General features: G+C 38.6%; 1 protein-coding gene across 1 annotated transcript; it reads left to right on the top strand.

The window, feature by feature from the left end:
* Nucleotides 1–3,617: 3,617 nt before the first annotated feature.
* LOC135224717 (uncharacterized) lies at nucleotides 3,618–6,008 on the top strand. The gene is made up of 2 exons (XM_064264005.1): nucleotides 3,618–3,744; nucleotides 4,906–6,008. The coding sequence occupies exons 1-2, from the start codon at nucleotides 3,739–3,741 to the stop codon at nucleotides 5,824–5,826; spliced, it is 927 nt and encodes a 308-aa protein (XP_064120075.1). The 5' UTR covers nucleotides 3,618–3,738; the 3' UTR covers nucleotides 5,827–6,008.
* The last annotated feature ends 7,420 nt before the right edge of the window (nucleotides 6,009–13,428 follow it).

The following is a 13,428-nucleotide window of genomic DNA, read 5'->3' as shown; positions in this document are numbered from 1 at the left end:
GATCCTCGACATAAATCATTATTTATAATTCGTCTACTTAGTTCTTGAAGTTTAGTCACTGTTGTTTTGCGCCATTTCTAGAACTTCATTTCATGATGTAAACAGTCTTAAGGAAATGACGGCTATACTCTAATGCTGTCACATAACTCTGAATCGTAGATAAATATTTCCCTCTCCGGAGTCGTATTGAATACAAATACCATTTACTACTCCAACGGATTATAAAACTTTAATAATATAGGCTCATTCCATCCGCTAAAAGAATAATTTCGCTCTCTCTCTCTCTCTCTCTCTCTCTCTCTCTCTCTCTCTCTCTCTCTCTCTCTCTCTCTCTCTCTCTCTCCTAAGAGGTGTAATAATTATTCAAGTGGGAGAAGCCTCCGACCGCATGGTCAAGATTAGCGTGAATAATGGCTAACCTTCAACCTCAAATCTTTTATCGAGATCAAAATCCGTCGCAGGTGACTGGAGTCTCTTACAAACATTAAAGGCACAATCGATTATTAAAGCACTAATTACCAGGGCGCAAACTTCCCAACACGCTGGCTGACAGATTAAAACCGCCGTCCATAACAAGCAGTAAACGTGAAATGAATAAGGGATTAGTGGTCGACGCGGATGGATTGCAGGTTATTCACGGCCTAGTGAAGAGACCCATTAATGCCCTGTCGGCCTACAGGGAGAAAATAAAAGAAAACTATTATTCATCAATTGTTTAGTTGATGGAGATTGTAGGGATCTCCAAGCTCGTAGAAATTGAATTCAATAGATAAATTGTTTAAAATCCTAGGTCTGATGCTGACTCACATCTCTCAGACTTTCTGGCGAGCCATATTCATGAGCTTGAAGGAGCTGACGTTAAGAAAAAAAATTAATAACAGCGTTAATAGTGTTAAGCTTCAAAGATCTTATAGATTCACGAATTCTTTCTTACTGCAGTAAGAAAGAATCCTATCTAGAAACATATGAAGAAACTCGAAAATTTTCGTGTGGAACTCGAACCCACGTATTTCAGGTTGCATTGAAGAACCTCAACTTTATTCAAGAAAGGGTTGGATAGATTCGACGAGAGAGATATTAAGAAGGAAGGTTCTTGATGTCCAGGGAGCTTCAAAACCCTTGAAGGATAGAGGTGAGTGGTGCAGTGTGGGTGGTGGGCTTACATATTGAAGATGAGTCTTTTGCCTAGGAGTATGAAGCAATTAATGGTAGAGGTGAGTGGTGCAGTGTGGGTGGTGGGCTTACATATTGATGATGAGTCTTTTGCCTAGGAGTACGAAGCAATTAATGGTAGAGGTGAGTGGTGCAGTGTGAGTGGTGGGCTTACATATTAATGATGAGTCTTCTACGTAGGATTATGAAGCAATTAATGGTGCGGATGGTGGCTTATTGCGTATGGGGTTAATTTACGAAAAAGCAATTAAAATCAATGTGGCGGTGACTATTCTGTTGGTTTTCACTAGAGCAATCCGCTGTAAGGGAAACTGGAAAAATAATATATTATCTAGTGATCACATTCACCAGATCCATTCATCGCTGCAATACTCTCAGCTCTACTTCTCCACACTATTCTGGATATGCTTAATTATGCAAAACTTGAATCCAAATATGGAATAAATAAAGAAGTTCTCCTCTGATTGGTTTTGAATACATGCATGTTTGCTTATATAGTCAGGTGGATGTTGGACACATTATATACATACATACATACATCATTACATACATACATACATACTACATACAGACCATATAACAGTTATCATACATTAATTCATACTACTTATATATATAATTTTAGATAGAATTAACACCAATTCATTATATCTTCCTCAGGTACCGGTTGCATCGATACCTGAAGAGGAAGACTGTATGTCTTCGAAAGCTTATACTTGGTAAATTAAAACATCTGGAATCTAAAGCATCCCGTCTTATTGAAGCCTAATACGTGTATTATGAATATATATATATTATATATAATATATATATATATATATATATATATATATATATATATATATATATATATATTTAGTATGTGTATATACGCATGTATGTAAATATATACTGAACACAAAGGGGGGATCAAACTCCCTACGTCAAACACAACCAGTGCTGTGAATTTGGCAATCAACGATAAAGCGGGTCCAAAAAACATGCGATACAATAGATCTTTAAGCGAAATTTTTTTCCTTTAAACAACCCAGTCAGTGTAAATAGTACAACTGCTAAGAACAAAGTCGTCTAAGCACTAGAGACGCTTCCCTTTCGCCGATACCTGTTTAACAAATGCATTTTTTTTCTCCTTTCTACAAAATGCTAAAAAACTCGATTTCGTGTTTTAGAAATATCTTGGTGCCTGGATAAGGAAATAATTATGCACACTGTTTGAAAGCTTCCTTGTGTTTTTAACGATGGTATTTGAATTTTTTTGTGATTATCTTATTATTATTTTTTTTTATGAATCTCTGAATGATCTTTGATACCTCCTTTCGCTTCAGGTTGCATTAAAATTATTTCCTTTCCATAAAGCACAGAAAGAAGAATGGTTTTATAGAATTATTATCTTAATTATTAGTTATTAATCGAAATAGAATGAAATTTCGAGTTCAGGCCAAAGGCCAAGCACTGGGATATATGAGGCCATTCAGCGTTGGAAAGGAAACTGAGAGTAGGTAGGTTCGTTAGGAGAGGGTGGATAGCAAGAAAGAACGATAATATGAATGGAGGTACAATGAAAGGAATGAAAGGGGTTGCAGCTAGGGGACGAAGGGACACGGCAAAGAACCTTTAGTACTGCCTACAGTGCACCCCTTGAGGTCCACGGACGGCAGTAACCCCACATCCCCACGGGGCATTTTTCGATATAAAATTAAGTGATTACTAAGACGACGTCTGACAAACAATGAATTGTCTATATTAAGAAGAATATTTTGAAGAAGAGGAAAGGCGGAGCCTCCCAAAGGTAAGGTTTTTGCCTCACAGAGGTCTTAGAAGCAAGTATATCTTAGTTTAATCAGACCACTGAGCTGGCTAATAGCTTCCTTGGGGCTGGCCGGAAGGATCAGATATTTTTACGTGGCTAGGAACCCATTGGTTACCTAGCAACGGGACCTGCAGCTTACTGCGGGATCCGAACCACATTATATCGAGAAATGAATTTCTAATCGCCAGAAATAAATTCCTCTGGTTCCACGTTGGCAAAGCGGGGAATCGAACTCGCGACTACCGAATTCGGTAGGCGAGCAAGCAGCATGTAACCCACAGTAATAGTCTTGTTTATCCAGATGAAATATATTTGTGGAAATCTATACATTTCATCTGCATAAACAAGAATATTACTGTGGATCCTTCTACTGATTTCTAGAAGCACGATACGGTGTTTTTTTTATATTGATACTACTACATACATACATACATATCATACATACATACATTCACACACACACACACATATATATATAATAATATATATACCCACAAAAATATTAAGTGAATATCGGTAGACCGAGAAAAACTGATTCACTCCCTACCGGGGAATAACCAGAAAAAGCCGCTATGCCACTTGTCTTTTTTGAATCACTGGATGCGAGCCTAAATTTAGCAAAAGGTAAATGTGAGTTGCTTTCAATGGAGGGCGGAACATCTTGCCTAGAAGGCCATCAGCCAGTGTCCTCCCTTCATCAACTACAAAAGCCCGAATAACCGCCGACGAACCAACAGTTCCTCACCATAAGTGCTATGAAGGTAAGGGTTCACTCTCGGGATTTGTTAAGTTTTGTAAACTTATAAGAGGTGTTAGAAGGGTAAGAATTCCATCCGAGCATAATAAGAGTTTGAGTGGTTGTGCCGTTTGCTTGTGACGTATATAAAGTTATCAGCGAGAGCTCTTGCTATGAAGAATTCGATGTCTAGGTGACGCAAGAATTGTTGGATAAAACTTAGTCTGGTTTGATTAATACATTATGCTAATGAAATGCATTGCAGACACATGTAAGAGAAGATAATTCAGCGTTCCCTCGCTGCAGTTTGAAAAGTAAAGTTGATTCGTTCATAAAATGCATAAAACTAGGCCTTGCTTATTCTTTGCTGCTCTCCATGATGCGGCGTTTTCCATCTTAATTCTTTTAACACGCCACTAATCAATAACTAGTGTTTTTCATCCTGCAATCCAAACACATGGCATACTGTGATATTCTCTCCTGACACTCTTGAGATTTGCAGAGTACACAGACCACAGCTCTTTTTCATATTGATTATCTTTATTACAATCTTCCTCAAGCATTTCCTGAATTGTTTTGTTTGTGTAATATCTCTTGTTGCCTATCTAGAGCTTTCATATTGTACATGATCTGCGTTGACGCTTCATCTTCATGCAAGCTGGGGAAAATATCTTATGTAATTTACCTTTGATACCTTATGTAAATCTCTATAGCAAAAAAAAAAAAAAAAAGTTTTTGAAGAAATCTAGCTTGAGAAGCTCTCAAGTTTTTGCAAAGACTTCTGAAACTCTTCAACAAACTTTTTAATTGCTAATATCGTTTATCATGACTGAATTCACCTGTTTCTTAAAACATTCTTCCAATGTCATACGCATGATATTAGAAGCGGTTTTTTTTTTTTTTTTACGAAACTACAGTCAATATATATCAGCTTATATAGGCATTTATCTTTTATATTTGCAGCTGTTTATTTTATGAAATCAAAATAGTTTTTTTTCTTCAAAACTACAGCTAATATATATCAGCTTATGTAGGTATTTATTTGTTATATTTGAAGCTTTTTTTTTTTTTTGTTAGAAGTAGGTGAAAACCCCTAAACCTTTGCCACGAGAGACCTTTCCATAACCTTGACCCTAACGCCACTTTGAAACTTGAATGACCACTAACCACTCTGTATCATTTTCAGATGAAACTCCTCTGGGCATTACTTTTAGTCACGGCTGCGGCGGCAGCGCCCCAGACCCCAAGGAATGTGCGAGGGTTGATTGGGCAGCCTGCAGTCGGTGCCCAAAACTCCAAAACCGCCGAGAACCAGAACACTGAAGACGAAGCAGCTCTCGCCGGCGACCAGGAATCGGACAATGATTTCGAAAGCGAAGCGTCTGATAATGACGAAGACAGTCAGGGCCAGCAGGCCTCTATCGTTGAGGGCCGCACCGGAGCAGCAACAGGTGCCAACCAAGGAAACAACACCAGGATTTTTGGCCTCTTGAACCCTTTGTTCGGAGGCTTTAACCCACTTGGCAACGTAATTGGTTCAGCCTTAGGTTTAGGAGGACCTACTGGATTTGGCTTTGGTGGTAATCCCGGTTTTGGAGGCGGCTTCGGTGGTAATCCTGGATTTGGAGGCGGTTTTGGTGGTAACCCTGGATTTGGAGGCGGTTTTGGTGGTAACCCTGGATTTGGAGGCGGCTTCGGTGGTAATCCTGGATTTGGAGGCGGCTTTGGTGGTAATCAAGGATTTGGAGGCAATTTCGGTGGCAATCCTGGCTTTGGAGGCAACTTTGGTGGTAATCAAGGATTTGGAGGCAACTTTGGTGGTAATCAAGGATTTGGAGGCAACTTTGGAGGCAACCAAGGTTTTGGAGGCAACTTTGGTGGTAATCCCGGCTCTGGAGGCAACTTCGGAGGCAACCCAGGATTTGGAGGCAACTTTGGAGGCAACCCCGGCTCTGGAAGCGGCTTTGGAGGCAACTTTGGAGGCAATCCTGGTGGCTTCGGAGGAAATCCTACTGGAGGTAATTTCGGCAGCGGAGTCAATCCTGGAACCGGCTTTGGATCCGGCTTCCCCGTGGGCCCTGGAACGGGACCCGTGACCGTCGGCTGATAAATTCTATTTAAGATTTAATGTACAAGACAAAACTGTGATAAGGGAAAGTTAGTTTTACAGCGTGTCATAAATAAGTATTATGCACAACAAAACATTGTATATAATCAGACATATATTTTCATTGTAATCAGCTTCACGTGATTAGCGAAACTGTAAATAAACCATTATCAATATTTTTATTATTATATCTTCATATTCCTCGTTACCTTACAAACTTATAACCGTAATATGGAAAGACATGAACCATCATTAAGAGAAAAGGGCTGAATAATATCACGCACTCTGATGTTCACTCTAGCGTAGACTGTTATATATCATAGGCTTATCATTACCACCCAGTCGAATTGGAGGACTGTGGTAGAGCAAAAAAAAAAAAAAAAAATAACAGTAATGACGAACTGATGAGTCTTCATAAGAGACCTTCAGTGAACTCTTCCTTGATGATTCTGAGCTGGCTGTGATTAATTATTATATAAAGATTTACCTAAAATGATCACCAAAGGTATCGGGTCCTCAGAATGTGAAGAAGTTTTTTTTTTTGTGAGGGTATATATATATATATATATATATATATATATATGTATATAATATATGTACATGTATGTATATAATATATATATATATATATATAATATATATATAATAAAAAGAGTATGGCCAGCAGAAACTTTTTATTAAAGATCCGACTTTCTAGAAGCGACAATGCCATTCATTATTATATATATATATATGTATTATATATATATGTAATATATATATATATATATATATATATATATATATATATATATATATAAAACCTGGCCTCTTTTCAATTATAATTCCCATTGAGTGTAAATTATTACCTATGCATAATGGATTTTAGAATAAATGATATATATATATATATATATATATATATATATATATATATATATATATATATATATATATATATATAATATATATAGAGAGAGAGAGAGAGAGAGAGAGAGAGAGAGAGAGAGAGAGACATCAAAAGTACTATGACATACTTTTGCCAAGAGATGGAAGAAGGTTCGCAATGACGTTTGAAAATTTGATACACATAAAATAAACAGTTTCCCATTATGCCAATGCTGATCTAAACTGTGAATTTAGTGCATATCAATTGGTCGACCATGGTAAGTAGCAGCTACGGAGGAAAAGGGTGTGGGGCTAGCGCTTTCATCCCCAACATTTCCTGAAATTCATAGGGGTATAGCAACGTTTGTAGCCAACCCCCCTCTAGGTGGAAAAGAATAAACTGGCAGTTCTTAAAATAATAATAATTATTTTTGTCTTTTTTCGCATTTTAATTATTTCGTTTTTAGGACTAACTTGGAAGTTTGGCGCAAGACAGTGTTTACCTTATGGTTGTATAGAACACTAATTTGTAAATATATGATTTCTTGAAATGTACCATAGGTGTGTTTTTAATAGAAAGATTGATGATGTTAATCAGTTTTCGAACTTGCTGCCAGAAACAAGACCGTTGCCTCCAATACTTGATATTCATATTTTTTTTATACAGAAGTGAAATGCACGAGATCGAAAATACATGTATACATACGTACACACTGGCACGCGCGCTACACACACACACACATACACACAGACTTCTTTCTCCACACGCAATCCCTCTGCTGCTAAACTTGGGTACGTCAATCGTGGGCGTGGGTCAAGAAGGTCAGGTCACAAACACGCATGGTCAATTAGTAAGATGGTTAAGGTAAAATCTGATAGTAGTAATAGCTCTTACTAGTTATCTAGTTTCATATATCTGACGATGAACGAAGTTCCTCCCAAAGCTTGCGGATTTGAAGTGTATTTCTAGCAGCAGAGCTCGTCATAAACATTTTTGCCAACATGTCGCATACATATCTCAAAGGTGTTCAAAACAAGTCAACAACCGTTAAAATGAATGGAGGACGCATCTTTGAAAGTGCTGGTTAATCGTAGGAAGCCCCACCTAAAACAAGTACAAGTAAGTTGTCGACCTGTTTTAAACCTGTTTGTAATATGTTTGCGGTAAGTTCCAACGCGTGATTAAGACAGGTTTTAGTGCATTATGGATTCACTCAAACAACAATACACCAAGATTGACTACGCGAGACAAGAGTCTTTTAAAGAAAAAGACTGTTCTTCGTATTCCCTCACAATAATAATAATAATAATAATAATAATAATAATAATAATAATAATAATAATAATAATAACTAGTTTTATTGAAAATAATGGCTATTTCAGCTGCGTTTATATTGTATAGAAGTTTCCCTATTCTTCTTATCACTGACTTTTCTTCTGTACTCAAATTGGCTATTAAAACGCCCAAAAGGGGGCGGGGGGGGGGGGGGGGGGGGGGGGGGGGGGGAATTTTATGTAAAAAAACGTGGTATTTGTCAAAATGAATCCCATTTGGCGTTTTAATAGCCAGTCTGAGTACATAAGAAAAGTCAGTGATAAGAAGAATAGAGAAACTTCCGTACAAAATAAACGCGACTAAAATAGCCATTATTTTCAATAAAACCTGTATTAATGAAGGTATTCTTCCAATAATAATAATAATAATAATAATAATAATAATAATAATAATAATAATAATAATAATAATAATAATAATAATAATAATAATAATAATAATAATAATAATAATATGTGGCGCCGTGGAGGAGTGGGTTAGGTCGTCAATAGACTTAAGTCAAGTTAAGCAACACTGGCTCTGGTCAGTCGTTGGATGGGTGACCGCTCTCCTCGGCGTTGATTCCTTGGGAAAGGATCTTTACCATAATTTCCATAAGTCTACTCAGCTGTAAATGAGTACCTATCCCTGATGGGGTAGGGTCCAGCTATGGGTTAAATAGCAAAACTCAGCAATGATGGAAAGAAATGAAGGATTAACCGACAACGACGTAAATGGAACCTCTGGCAACAGAGGAGCTTCGTCCGGCAACCAGGTATTCAACCCAATTGAAGGGGAAGACGGTCAGGTACTTGGAGGTCGTCATCCAGCAACTGATCACCACAACGACAATAATCAACAGCCTGAGATTGGAGCTACAGAGGCAAAAAGGAAGAAATGGACAAGAGAAGAAAATAAGGAAATATGGAGATGCTACATCAAAAGCAACCCGACAGAGAGAGGATATAGAAGAAGATTGGTCAACATCTGGAATGAGAGGAATAACACCCCCCAAACAGAGCAGAGGCTGGCAGACCAAGTAAGGAACATAAAGAAAAAGAACTGGCTCTCCCCAACAGAAAGAGAAGAACTGGAAAGGGAAATGTCACACGACAACGAATTACACGAAGACGAACTGAGAGACGATGCCACAGAAGACGACAGGGAGGATGAGGTATCAAACAACGACACACGAAGAAACACCGACGAAGTAACAGAGAGGACGGAATGGGTAGAAAAGATTAGACAATGGATGGAGCCAGATACAGAGAGAACATAGATCCCCTCCATGAAAGCCTACAACACCAAGAAATTAAGGGAGAAAACAAGTGAGGTCAATGAAATAATGGGCATAATACAGACCACCAGTATCACAGAAACAAATAACTTGACATATGCAGGAGCAAGATTAGTAGCAGAACTGATGGGGATTCGAACACCAACACCACCAGCACAACCAACCCAACAGAAACCAAAACAGCAACCTCCTTGGAAAAGGCGACTGGAAAAGCAAATCACGGTGATGAGATCTGACTTGAGTAAACTGAAAGAGATGGCAGAAAAAAGGCTAAGAAGCAAGAAAACAAGGGAGGAACTCACGAGAAATACAAAGTACAAGAGAGGGGATTAAACAACACAATAGAAGATGTAAAAACAAAAACAGAGGCTTAAGGCCAAAGCACATAAGATCCAACGATACATGAACAGGAATAAGGGATACCAACAGAACAAACTATTCGGAACCAACCAGAAAAGACTATACAGCCAACTAAGAGGGGAAGACAACACCCAGAAATTCCTGAAGCCGAACCAAGTAAGAGACTCTGGGAAAACATATGGAGCAATCCGGTATCACACAACAAACATGCAACATGGCTCCAGGAAGTCAAAGGAAGAAGAAACAGGGAGAATAAAACAAAAAAACGATCACAGACATCACGACAGACACAGTCAGACACAACTAAAGAAAATGCCAAACTGGAAAGCCCCAGGTCCCGATCGAAGTCCATGGATACTGGCTCAAAAACTTCAAGGCCCTACACCCACGAATAGCAGAACAACTCCAGCATTGTATCTCAAATCACCAAGCACCCAAATGGATGACCACAGGAAGAACATCCTTAGTACAAAAAGACAAGAGTAAGGGAAATATAGCCAGTAACTACAGGCCTATCACCTGCCTACCAATAATGTGGAAGTTACTAACAGGTATCATCAGTGAAAGGCTATACAACTACCTAGAGGAAACAAACACCATCCCCCACAACAGAAAGGCTGCAGAAGGAAGTGTAGGGGCACAAAAGACCAGCTCCTGATAGACAAAATGGTAATGAAGAACAGTAGAGAAGGAAAACCAACCTAAGCATGGCATGGATAGACTATAAGAAAGCCTTCGACATGATACCACACACATGGCTAATAGAATGCCTGAAAATATATGGGGCAGAGGAAAATACCATCAGCTTCCTCAAAAAATACAATGCGCAACTGGAATACAATACTTACAAGCTCTGGAATAAGACTAGCAGAGGTTAATATCAGGAGGAGGGATCTTCCAGGGCGACTCACTGTCCCCACTACTCTTCGTAGTAGCCATGATTCCCATGACAAAAGTACTACAGAAGATGGATGCCGGGTACCAACTCAAGAAAAGAGGCAACAGAATCAACCATCTGATGTTCATGGACGACATCAAGCTGTATGGTAAGAGCATCAAGGAAATAGATACCCTAATCCAGACTGTAAGGATTGTATCTGAGGACATCAGGATGGAGTTTGGAATAGAAACAAAAATACGCCTTAGTCAACATACAAAAAAGGCAAAAGTAACGAGAAACTGAAGGGATAAAGCTACCAGATGGGAGCAACATCAAACACATAGATGAACAGGATAACAAATACCTGGGAATAATGGAAGGAGGAAGATATAAAACACCAAGAGATGAACGACACGATCAGGAAAAGAATATATGCAGAGACTCAAGGCGATACTCAAGTCAAAACTCAACGCCGGAAATATGATAAAAGCCATAAACACATGGGCAGTGCCAGTAATCAGATACAGCGCAGGAATAGTGGAATGGACGAAGGCAGAACTCCGCAGCATAGATCAGAAAACCAGGAAACATATGACAATACACAAAGCACTACACCCAAGAGCAAATACGGACAGACTATACATAACACGAAAGGAAGGAGGGAGAGGGCTACTAAGTATAGAGGACTGCGTCAACATCGAAAACAGAGCACTGGGGCAAGTTATCTGAAAAACCAGTGAAGACGAGTGGCTTAAAGAGCATGAGGGAAGAAGGACTAATAAAAGCAGACGAAGACCCAGAAATATACAGAGACAGGAGAAAGACAGAAAGAACAGAGGACTGGCACAACAAACCAATGCATGGACAATACATGAGACAGACTAAAGAACTAGCCAGCGATGACAATTGGCAATGGCTACAGAGGGGAGAGCTAAAGAAGGAAACTGAAGGAATGATAACAGCGGACAAGATCAGGCCCTAAGAACCAGATATGTTCAAAGTACGATAGACGGAAATAACATCTCTCCCATATGTAGGAAGTGCAATACGAAAAGTGAAACCATAAACCACATAGCAAGTGAATGCCCGGCACTTGCACAGAACCAGTACAAAAAGAGGCATGATTCAGTAGCAAAAAGCCCTCCACTGGAGCCTGTGCACGAAACATTCAGCTACCTTGCAGTAATAAGTGGTACGAGCACCAACCTGAAGGAGTGATAGAAAACGATCAGGCGAAGATCCTCTGGGACTATGGTATCAGAACGGATAGGGTGATACGTGCAAAACAGACCAGATGTGACGTTGATTGACAAAGTCAAGAAGAAAGTATCACTCATTGATGTCGCAATACCATGGGACACCAGAGTGAAGAGAAAGAGAGGGAAAAATTGGATAAGTATCAAGATCTGAAAATAGAAATAAGAAGGATATGGGATATGCCAGTGGAAATCGTACCCATAATCATAGGAGCACTAGGCACGATCCCAAGATCCCCTCCCGAAAAGGAATCTAGAAAAAAACTAGAGGCTCTGAAGTAGCTCCAGGGCTCATGCAGAAGAGTGTGATCCTAGAAACGGCACACATAGTAAGAAGAGTGATGGACTCCTAAGGAGGCAGGATGCAACCCGGAACCCCACACTATAAATACCACCCAGTCGAATTGGAGGACGTGATAGAGTAAAAAAAAAAAAAAAAAAAAAAAAAAAAAAAAAAAAAAAAAAAAAAAAAAAAAAAAAAAAAAAAAAATAATAATAATAATAAATTTTGATGGTTGTCTATCATTATTCCTCGAGATATTTTCTCAAAACATATTCATGGCATTATAGTGCACATTACAATATGATATAATAAACTTTTTCCAAGGTAGATACCTGATCCTTGAGGCATGCATAAATAAAATTGAAGCCACTCATTCAGGTGTTGTTGCCAGACTGGAGAGCATGATTCTAATTTATATACTTATATGAAGCTCCTTTTGTGTTTCCAGTTTCGAAGTCCAGTTTTCGAAACTATTGGAATTATTCAAAGGAAAAAAAAAAGTCTAAAAAATGTCCAACTACGACTAAGAATAATCTTCCAAATAACAAGAGCGTTCGGAGATTGTAAACCTCACCCGAAGGGGGGCTATCCACCCAAAGAAAGACCTCTCATCCCTATCTCTCCCAAAATTAAATGGTTTGTTGCTAGTCACGAGTCAATGAAAAAAATGTGTATACTAAACTATAAGAGACGGTGCATACGGTTTTATTTTTAAGGTAAACCTTTGAAAGGATGCTAAAACGTCCACTCCCTTAATTACGGATCCTTCTCTCAAAATATTAAACTTCTACCTCTTCCAATATATAATTATTTGTTGCCAGTCTCGAAGCCCTCCTCTGGGGAGCAATTTCGTAAAAGTACAAGTAAAGACAACTGGCATGATCATGATAACAGAAAATTAATAAAAGGCAAAGAAAGAGACAAATGAATAATGCTATTCAAAAAGGTCATTTCCTCCAACTTCGTTGGGGGAAATTATTAACAGAATTATTAAATTCGAAACAGGGTTTCGAAAGTAAATCGCACACTGACCTTGAAACGTAGAATTTATAAAATAAAAAAAGTATCAGTTGGAGAAAGTAGCATGAAAAAAAAAAGAACGGAAGCGTATCAGGTGCCCAAACAGCAATTTTATCTCTTTAATTACCTAACAGCAAGAACCAGTCCAGTTAAATGCTAAATCACAATTCAAAAAAAAAAAAAAAAAAAAAACTTGCCTTGTGGTATGGTAACTTTTTCTCCTAAAGGCTGGCATTCCGGGTGACTTGGAGCGTCCCTGCGTCACGGGAGGTGCCCAGCATAAAAACTGCGCCCAATTATTCTCCCCAATTCGAAGGGCGTCTA

Source organism: Macrobrachium nipponense, chromosome 12, assembly GCF_015104395.2.
Source record: "Macrobrachium nipponense isolate FS-2020 chromosome 12, ASM1510439v2, whole genome shotgun sequence".
Lineage (NCBI taxonomy): Eukaryota > Metazoa > Arthropoda > Malacostraca > Decapoda > Palaemonidae > Macrobrachium > Macrobrachium nipponense.
This window is presented reverse-complemented; position numbering and strand designations above follow the sequence as displayed.